Source organism: Sapajus apella, unplaced genomic scaffold (genome assembly GCF_009761245.1).
Source record: "Sapajus apella isolate SASKATOON/1434 unplaced genomic scaffold, GSC_monkey_1.0 scaffold64, whole genome shotgun sequence".
Taxonomy (NCBI): Eukaryota; Metazoa; Chordata; class Mammalia; order Primates; family Cebidae; genus Sapajus; species Sapajus apella.
The window spans coordinates 7,325,189-7,335,928 of NW_022437004.1; the positions used below are offsets into that span (position 1 = coordinate 7,325,189).

Sequence of the window (10,740 nt, forward strand, 5' to 3'; positions counted from 1 at the left end):
TGAGTTCACTAGGCACCAAGTTTTAGGAATCATACAGTCTTCGACTCTGTATCAATACAAATAAACTGCCTAAGGTACACTAAAAATTTAACATATTGACTCATAAATTCTAATTAAGTTCTCCATAGGTGAAACATGGCTAGGGAAGTTATGATGAATCCTTCAGAAACAACTTCTCAGAACCTTGGACAATACGCTTCCCCACAAGGCTTCCTGGTGTTCTGGCAGCACTAACAGGACTCCCGTTGTTGCCCTTTCCCTTTGCTCACATCTTTCTATATGGCAAAAAACAACTTCTGGATAAATGATTTCCACCACATTATTGGGTAGCACAACACAGTGCACACTGTGGATACTCAACAGCAACCTCTTTGCAAGAGATATTTGCCTCAGGGCCCCAGGAAACTAGAAACCATCTAGAGGCTGAAAGCTCTAAACTAGACAAAATGCCAGGGAGCCCTAATGACAGAAAGGACCCAAAAGTGAAACTCTCATTTTTGAGCTTTGAAGGAAACAGAGAAATGAGTTTATTACATGATATAACCTTTGGGTTGTCTCCACATACTAGATAGGAAAACTGAAGGAGTTTAAAAGTACACTTTCTAAGTTTATAGGATGATGAAAATGTTCTAGAGATGAATAGCTGCTCATAGTTACAAAACAATATGAATACATTTAATGCCAGTGAACTACATACTTAAAAATCGTTCAAGTGGTAAATGTTATGTGTATTTTACCACAATTAAAAAATTTTAAAGATGCATTTTCTATTGTTAAAAACTACCAGGTATTATTTAGTAATCATAGTCATTAAGGGCACTAATCATCAAGATCTGACAGCCCTGTGTTTGAGATTTGACTCAACCTGTTACAACTGTGGAACGTAGAAGCCAGTCATTTAAGCCTCAGTTTCCTTATCTGTAACACAGGAATAACAACATGCTTACCCACCCATTATAGGCTGTTGTGAACTTGAAATAATTTATGTAGGAACTTAGTAAAGTTCCTGGCACACAGAGAAAGCTCAACACATGTTGGCTCTAATTTTCTTTTTAGGTTTTCACTGTAATATGATTCTAGTATGTTTTGTACAATGAGGACTAAAAACAAGGCTTAACCTTAAACTCCCAAACTGTAAGAGGCAACAATTTAAAAGAAGCCATGAGAACTTGAAATAATTTAACAAGTTGATATATATATATATAACCAAGTATAACACAGTCATACAAAAACATTTAGTAGAAATTATAATTCACACAAAAACAGGCTATTTTTTGTCCCTTTTATATCCTATTTTAGACAAAATGATAAAACTCAGAAAATAACAGGAATGTACTAGTCCTAAAAACTGGACATTTTATAAATGAAACAGATATGATCACCTATACATTCTCTTAAATTCCAAATAATGAGGCTTACTGGCCTGTACTCTCAGAATCAACTTAAATAAATTTTAGCTTGATTTGGATGGAATATATACTCTTTCAATAGTTGATAATCCAGATAGAGTAAGTATATAAAATGATTCATAAGTCAAAACATTTCATACAAAAGGAATGGTTTTAACAAAACCCAGACAATATCAAGAGGAAATGCACTGAACTTAAAAACTTCTGAAACAGGCATTTTTTGGACCATTTATAAAATACCAAAAAGTTCAGAACTGTTGAAAAACAAGTTTATATAAAATAAAGCCAAGGGGTGAAAAACTATCAAATGTATTAAAACCATCTAAAGCCAAATACAATATAACTGAACTATATAACTTAGAAACGGGTTTAAGTGCATTTTCTTTGTACAATTTGACTATCACATGTAAAAACTGGCAATTAAGTAACATGCAATTAAATACAGATTTGCAAGCCTTTTGGCCATTATGTAAACATTAAAAAATTAAGTGAATTGCCAATTGAAAAATAAGAGCTTACATACATATTTTTAAAAAGTACAAATGATAAAAGATGCACTATAAAATTGTGTGAAAAAAATATTCATACCAAACAAAGATCTTTTTAGGCACTTGCATTCAAAAACATTCCTTTTATAAATAAGCACTTACAATAGTTTCACTCCAAAAAAATAAACCTGATTTTCCCCAATTGCACCTATCAGTTGAGAACTATATCATATATTAAGGATGCATTCAAATGGACCATTTTATGGGGAAAGTCAAATGACCTTTTAAAAAATATGAATCCATGTGTATCTTATTCACAACTTCACAAATACAGAATTTAAAGATAATTCCAGTGAGGCACAAATGTGACCCTATCAAAACATTCTACCATTCAATATTACCAACAGAGGATAATACAATACAACAACAACAGGCAAAACCCATGATTTAGCAGTTCCATACAAAAGGGGCCCTGTCAAAACACTCTTTCATAAAACAAGCACAATACCACAAAACAACACAACAACAACAACCACCACCACCACCCTGAAATTTGACAACCCTATACAAATTGTGGAATTTCATCTTCAAGGTCTTCAAACTGTTGCATTCGTTTTAGCCTTGGTCTCTGACACGTTGGATTCACATCAGGCAAGCCAACTTCCTCAGAGTTCTCTTTAGGTTGACCAGTTCCCTGCCCAGGACAAGCCAATGCTTTGTCTGTGTCTGGCATTGACTTCACCATGAGACCCTGGGGATCATGAGCTGTGCCAGAAGGCACTGCTGTTGAGGGTGAAGCTGGCTTCTCCTCATTCCCCCTGACACTGATGGCGGGAGCATGTGGTTTATAAAATGTTGTCCAGTGTTGAGGTTGCAGTGTTCTGGGTGCTCTGACAGGAGCAAGAGGGTAGGAATCTGAAGACCGTCTCTCAGACACCTCTCTCACCGACCTGACTGGCTCAATGTATGGCTTACTGGGCTGAGTGGCATTGACAGAATGGTCCCCACCAATCTGGACGGGTGTCGCCACTCCTTTTTCCTGGAGTGCACAGGGCACGATCACTGTAGTCTTGACAGTTACACTGTTTTGTTCATACTGTTTATCCTGAATTTTCTGTAGAGTTTGTTGGTCAAAGCCATTAAATTTGGAACAAACAGTAGTAGCAGTGTCTTTTCTATTAACTCCTTCAAAGGCGGGATTCTTGTAAAACTTGTCTAAATTGACATTTCCTATATTTCTGCCATTTCTCCCATTAGGAGGGCTTGCAAGAAGTAGTCTATCTATAGGCAAACTTACAGGTCTAATCTTGGTCCTTGGAGTACGCCTCTCCAGATTGTTTGTTGACCTATCAGATTTTAGAGAAAGTGGCTTAGGGGTTTTACCATCTTCTGTCTTTTGGGATGCTAATTCAACTTCTTGGTCTAGAAGCAACTGTGCTTTGTCTGAAAATGAAAGAAATCTATTTAATTTCATCTGAGAGTCTGAATGAGTTAGAGACGAATACTCTATCAAGACAACAGGAGTCTTACATATTTTTTCCAACATAATATTTTCAGTTATCTATGCAGAGGAGTTAAATATTTACACAGTATTAAAGGTGCATATTGAATTTAAAAGTTCAAATTTTTTACTTATTTAAATCAATATGATGAACAGCTACAAAATACAAAAAAACACTTGCTGAGTAACTTTAAGTGCTGTGCATGAACAAGTACTTTCTGGGTCAAAAGACTATCACGATTTCAAAAGGCAGACATTGGAAAATTAACCTCAGAAAAGTGACACTAATTTACACACCAACCAGATGTAAGTATGCCCTGAATCTCAAGGATTTTGCCAACTCGCTCAATCTGCTTTTTAGTTACACTCAACTCAGTGACAGCATGTCATATTAGATGCCTTAGATACTCTCCATATCTGATCAACTAATAAAGCATAACATCCATTCTGTCAAATGAAGGCTGAATGCTTTTAAGTTAAAAAAAAAGGCCATTTTCCCTATCTGCTCCCAGATTTTCTTTCTTCTGCAGTCTGAACCCACAGTCCATGTTTTCTCACTTAGAAGTCTCAGTTCCTCTAACTCTATGCTTTTTTGCTGCATCTATCCTAACAAATTCCAATTCCAGGAACGTTCCAGCCCTCCACTCTCCTGCTTTTCTGTTCACTGCTGAAACACACACATCCAACAACTCTGTGCCTTGACACCATCCTGACTGGGCTGCAGCCGGCCTGAAGCACAGCATGCAGTTCTTTCCTGCCACCTAGTCCTTCATCCACATCTCTTGGACAGTGGTTTGCAGACAGGTGCCCACCAGAGTCACTTTTTGGTTGTTGTCTCATCTGACTTTCTTCCACACCTGGGACTGCTGCCTCTCTTCCCCGGGTTCCAAGGCTCTTTTTTTTTTTTTTTTTTTTTCTGAGACAGAATCTTACTCTGTCACCCAGGCTGGAGTGCAGTGGCATGACCTTGCTCACTGCAAACCTCCGCCTCCTGAGTTCAAGTGATTCTTCTGCCTCAGCCTCCCAAGTAGCTGGGATTACAGGTGCCTGCCACTATGACTGGATAATTTTTGCATTTTTAATAGAGACATGTTGGCCAGGCTGGTCTTGAACTCTTTACCTGAGAAGAGCTGCACACCTCGGCTTCCCAAAGTGCTGGTATTACAGGTGAGAGCCACCACACCTGGCCCAAGACTCTTTTGATTTGCTTTCCCAGGTCCTCCATACATTTATAGAGCATTCTAAGGGACCTGGTTCCTTGCAATTGGACTGTAAGCACCAATAAGCACCAATGTACATTATAAGCATCCTGAGGAAAAAACTTAAGAGCATAATAGAGAAGAATTCAGATTCTAAAGCCCAGCTGCCTGGGTCCTGGTTCAGCCCTGCATGCCACTTCTGCACTGGGCTAGGCAATCCCACTGTCCCATGTGTCTTCATCTGTGAAAAAAGACTCCTACATGTATCTATGTTGCCATGTAGTCTAGATGATCTACTAAGTGCTTCAAATTATTTTGTATGTAATAAACTCTGAAAAGTGACATTTATTATTACTGTTCCTAAAAGCTTCATGAGATAGTGAAAAGGTTAGGTTTAGGAATCAGACACAACTGGGTTCAAATGTATTAGGAGCACAATCTTTGGCATTAGTCTCTTTCAGACTGTTAGTTATGGGTTGAATGAGGATAATGTTATTTATAACACAGAACTGTTATGAAGATCAAATGGAATCAAACAAATAAGCACAGTGCTTAGCACAGAGCAGGCATGTACTTGGTGAATGTTAGTTCCTTTCCTTTTTTTTTGAGACGGAGTTTCACTATTGTTGCCCAGGCTGGAGGGCAATGGCTCACTGCAACCCCCGCCTCCTGGGTTCAAGCTATTCTCCTGCCCCAGCCTCCCGAATAGCTGGGATTACAGGTACCTGCCACCATACCTGGCTAATTTTTGTATTTTTAGTAGAGATGGGGTTTCACCATGTTGGCCAGGCTGGCCTCAAAGTCCTGACTTCAGGTGATCAGCCAGCCTGCCTTGGCCTCCCAAAGTGCTGGGATTACAGGCATGAGCCCCACAACTGGCCCTCCTTTCCGTTTTACACCCTATACTCACTGATACTTGATTACACATTAAATTTAATGTACATGGCTGCAATGTGAAAAACTGGAATTTAGCTATAACAATGTAGAAATGACAATACCTAATGGAAGCTTTTCCACCAGCTTAACAACTAGCAATGACAGTAACTAATATCATAAAGAGAAAATAAGTAAATAAAATGATTGTTAGTCAAGGAAATAAAAGACATAAACATCTGTGTGTTTAATGGGTTAAAAGTAGGCCACGGGTAAAAAGCTTGTTAAAAAAAAGTAGGACTCTAAATTTTTTGAATTTCAGGAGTCTAGTTTGACTTCATATGAGCAGTTAGTTCAATGCACTGAACTATGGAGCCGGAAGATTCTAAGGAATATCCCATTGCTCAACACATTTCTATCTTGATTTTAGCTAATGGCAAAAAGCAAAAACAAAAACAAAATTCAGAAGAAACACAAAAAACATTTATAAACTCCAAGATGTCTTATTGTAAGAAGACTTTTATGAAGAATGACATTCATTTAAATGCAAGGTTCATCAAAAGGCAACTTTCTCAATGGCTAGCCAAGATTTGTTAACTAATAAAAATTCATTCTCTGACTTCCCTCATCTCCCCTCACCTTGGTTTTAATCATGGTTCTACTGGCAAAGTTTCAAGTTAGCAAACATGTGTGTGTATATATATATATAATTTTTTTTTACATGGCTACTCACCACTGAGACATGCATCACATTTTTCTAATGCATTTTGCTTGTGTTCTGATTCCTCAAATGATATAGCTTGTTCAAAAATTTTGCTTTCACTCTCTGCAGTATGGATATCCTGTTGATAGAAGATATATATTTTTTCTATTTAAAAATATATTATTATGCAAATGGTTGTCTCCTAGCTATTTTTTTTTTCATTTTAGGTTTGCGGTACATGTGAAGAACATGCAAGATTCTTGCATAAGTACACACAGTGTGGATAGAAGATAATTTTTAAAATGGAAGAAGTAAAATACAACCTCAAAATAAACAGTTCAAAGATTTTTAACTTATTAACATAAACATTACAAAGTTCTAATATAATTTCATAAAGATCAAAACTCACTTCCTTTGAAGAAAAAAATGGTGACTTCATGGAACGTTCAGTGTCTCTTTCTTCTGGTGATAACAGAGGCTTTGGAAAACAGCCTTGATCAACCTGAGGTGAAACACCTGTGCTACACATAACATCTTGTGGCTGTAGAGACCCATCAAAAATCTTCTGTGAGTAAGTAATGAGGAACTCCACCAAGCGGGCTTGATTTGAATACTCTGCAAGGGAGGAGATGGTGATAGGAGCAGCTGTTGGCCTTGACCTAATGAGACTTGGTCCAAATATCACCCCCAAGTTTTTGGAGTTCATCTTGTTTTCTTCTGCATGATCTACTACCCTGCAAAGCAGAACACATAAAATTGTATGAGATTTGCCTATTAGAGTTTCTTGATTGTAGTTTACTATGGGATAGGGAGGGTGGAGGAAAAATGACCTGCACAATAATACTAGGGGGAAAAAGTCTAGGAAAAGGTTACATTTATTTGATTAAAATATTGACCACATGCCAAATAGAGTTTCACAGTATTGGAATAAATTTCAAGTAGAAGGAACTACTGCAGTTTTGCCAGCAGAAAGAAAAAAATACCCCTAAAAACTGCTCCCATCTCAGTATACAGTATATCCTTCCAAGCCCTTATGCTGGGAACCTAAACATCAATGTCAGTTCTCTCACTGCCCATCTCTAGTCTTCAAGTCTAGATGATTTTCCCTTCTGAAGATCCAGTTCCAACGCCATTCCCACTCCTCTGGCCTCACTTCAAGCTCTTACCACCATTTATTGCTATGACTATTCAAGGAGCTCTGAATTGTAATAAAGGCCTCCTCTCCAACCTAGTTTCCATATTGTTGCCAGAAAAATCTAAAAGGCAAATCTGAGCCTGTCAAATTCCTGGCTCGAAATTCTTCAGTGGGTACCAAAGGAAGATGGTCAACACACCTGCCAGGCATGCAAGACTTCATCAGGCCTCTATCTGGCTCAGTTTCTACTACTGCTTGCTATACTGTATAGCCTAACTAATTCACTTACATTTCTCGGATGCACAATGTGCTCTTGTGTCTCCATGTCTATGACTTTGTGCCTGGAATGCTCTTCTGTGTAACTTTGTCTACCAAGATACTACTTGGTTCTTTAAGTCTGATTCAAGGGCTATCTCCTCTGATTTATGCCCCCACCATGTAATCTTCCTCTGCATGCTGCACATAGCTGTTAGAACAATGATGCTGTACTCTCCTTGTCTGCAGATCTGTTCCCCCAGCTGATGAGACCAACAGATGGCTGAAACCCTATATTTTCATTCTTGTTTAGCCAGCAGAGCCTGGCACACAGGAGGCATCTGAGGGAACTATGTTGGCTGCGTGTACATATATCTTCAATGTCTCCCTTGTCCTTACACGTACTATTGGAAATGAAATGTTCATTTTAAAAGTAACACTGCAACAATATGAACATACTTAACACTTAAGAATGGCTAAGAAGGTAAATTTTGTTATGTGGATTTTACCACAATTAAAAACAAAAACAAATCAACTGCCCACTAATGGATGCTCTAGTTACATACAGTTCTTACCGCTTAAGATGTACTATGAGATAATGAAGACTGTTAAAATTTGATGCCGGTAATTGTCTTAAAAGGTCTTTGCTTTTTAGAAGAATTCTGTTTATTTCTATATACATATTTGGCCATTTTTTGTCTTCAGAATTATCCTTTTTTGTCTCTTGTTCTTCATTTACATGTTGGATCTCTTTTGCAAGGTCTATAAATTCTTTGTACAATCGAAATAAAATAAATGGTTCTGGGAGCTAAATAAATAAAAATACATTAGGGGTGAGTATTCTATTTTTTCTGTTAATAATCAACTATTACTGACAGTTACAGAGTGATTTGGCATGTCCCTTTACATTAAGATTTAAAGTCAATCCACATTTAGTAATGTATATATTTGATACCGATGTGGTCTATAAGGTAAATCTAGAATCATCATCATAAATTGTGTCTGTATTAAAACAAAGTAACTGGTAATCAGTAAAACTAAACCTAAAGCTGCATGATGGAATTTTACAAGTCTGATATATGTCCTCTACCAGTTACATTCATGACTCTACCAAAGTTAGTATTATCTTCAACTGTTTTACTGAAATAAAACCCAGGATAATGCATGAAATAAATTAATTAAAAAGGCTAATAAACCGACTTTTATTGATATGGGAAAAACAGCAAGAACAAAAACACTGTCGACATTTTATTTATCTAATTTTTAAAATACATCTTGAATTGCCATAAGTAGGTCAAAGAAAAAGTACCTTCTCAAACTAACAAAGGGCATACCATTTTGATCTGCCCAGTGTCATAATGAATTTCAATGTTTCCACTTGCTCTGTGGTGAAATACATGGTACCTCTGATTACTACTTGATGTCCTATTTTATCTGTGATGAGGTAGGTGCCCTTTTCTCTGGTTTCTTCTGCTGGTACTAAAAAGGGGCAGCTCTGAGATCAATTTCTACCTACACCACTCTGGGATCTGAAGGAAAGTCACTTAACCTCTTGGAGCTTCAGCTTTCCCATACAGTAAATGAGTAGAATGAAAGCTACTCTCTAACATGTGTTTTAAGAATTGAGAATGGTTTCCCACATGAAAGTCTCTGTCACACAATATTTCTGAGACAGAATGAGAACTGATAGTATTAGACCCCATTCATTTCCTCTCCTTGCCTGGCTAGAAGAGATATAGAACGATTCATTATGAAATTTAGCCATTCAAAGGTACTTGGCCTCTATTTTTCAGTTGAGAATCCTGTAAAATGTGATTAAAGATATACCAGTAGTTTCCTGGGCTAACATGGCAGATCCAACAATTATACCCAATTTCTTTCCCTGTAATCCCACTAAAATACAGTTAGCCCACAGGACTGGAAGAATAGGAGAGGAGACAAAAGTTTTACTTCATAAGCTGACGAGTTGAAGAACAAATGAGAAAGTACTGACTTAGCAGCTCTGAGAAAGCTGAAATCTCAAACTGTGAACCAACATGACTGACAGAATCTTAAGGAGACTCAGGCACTGTCAGCACTAGGTCTCCTGATTCTGCTGGAAGTTGGACTATCTGAGAAGGATTAAATCTGCAGATTCCTGTCACAACTTCACACTTCTGAGCAGCCTCTTCCCGAGAAGTCTCAAGATTTCTTCTCCTGGCAGCATAAAACAGAGGGTCTCTGGATGGGCAATGTCAAATACAAAGGACAGATAGGCAACTATCTGAAAATGGGGATTTAGTGACTATACATGCGGTGCTAACTGTAGAGATCCTGAGGCCTTCTTAGTCTACTTGGCTCTTACAGGACTGATACCACACTCTAGGCAAGGCAAGACCTTCTCTGGGGTATCAGACTAGCCCAGGAGCAGGGACCTATAGAGATAGAGGCATCAAGTGTTTCCCAAACAGCCCACCTAGATCACCCTATAATAAAGCTCAAAGCCTTCAAAGCCTTCACGTGTTTAAGAGCTTCGGAAAAAGATTCATTTTAAGCAGACAACCACGAAGACAGAAATCAAATTGAGTAGAAAAAAAACCAACATAAAGGTCTAGAACTGTGCTGTTAATATGGTGGCCACAAGCCACATATGGCTACTGAGCACTGGAAATGTGGCTGGTCTAAATCGAGATGTGCTTCAAATGAGCAATATTCAGATTTTAAAGACTCACTAACAAAAACAGGTAAAATTATTTTGTTAATCATTTAGACATACTGATCAAAAGTTTAAATGATATTTTAAGTATGTTAAATAAAATATTAAACTTAATTTCACCTGTTTGTTTATGTGGCTACTAGAAAATTCAATATTGTATGTGTGGCTCACATTATATTTCTATTGGACAAAGCTAGAGAATAAGCCAAGAAAAGAATCCTTAAAAAAAAAACTATAAATATCCTCAGATATTGTAGTCATTAAAAAAGAAAGTAAGTAAGCCGGGCGCGGTGGCTCAAGCCTGTAATCCCAGCACTGTGGGAGGCCGAGGCGGGTGGATCACGAGGTCAAGAGATCGAGACCATCCTGGTCAACATGGTGAAACCCCGTCTCTACTAAAACTACAAAAAAAATAGCTGGGCATGGTGGCGCATGCCTGTAATCCCAGCTACTCAGGAGGCTGAGGCAGGAGAATTGCCTGA

The 10,740-nt window shown here is 37.8% G+C and overlaps 1 protein-coding gene across 1 annotated transcript in view; it reads right to left on the minus strand.

Moving 5' to 3' along the window:
* Positions 1-505: 505 nt before the first annotated feature.
* ARHGAP29 (Rho GTPase activating protein 29) overlaps positions 506-10,740 on the minus strand; it is a 66,669-nt gene continuing 56,434 nt past the window's right edge. Inside the window, exons 20-23 of the mRNA XM_032247916.1 lie at positions 8,139-8,371; positions 6,583-6,907; positions 6,204-6,312; positions 506-3,340 (exon numbers count right to left, since the gene is read on the minus strand). Of these exons, the coding sequence (XP_032103807.1) occupies positions 2,460-3,340; positions 6,204-6,312; positions 6,583-6,907; positions 8,139-8,371 (1,548 nt within the window). The 3' untranslated portion in view covers positions 506-2,459. The remainder of the gene's footprint in view (positions 3,341-6,203; positions 6,313-6,582; positions 6,908-8,138; positions 8,372-10,740) is intronic.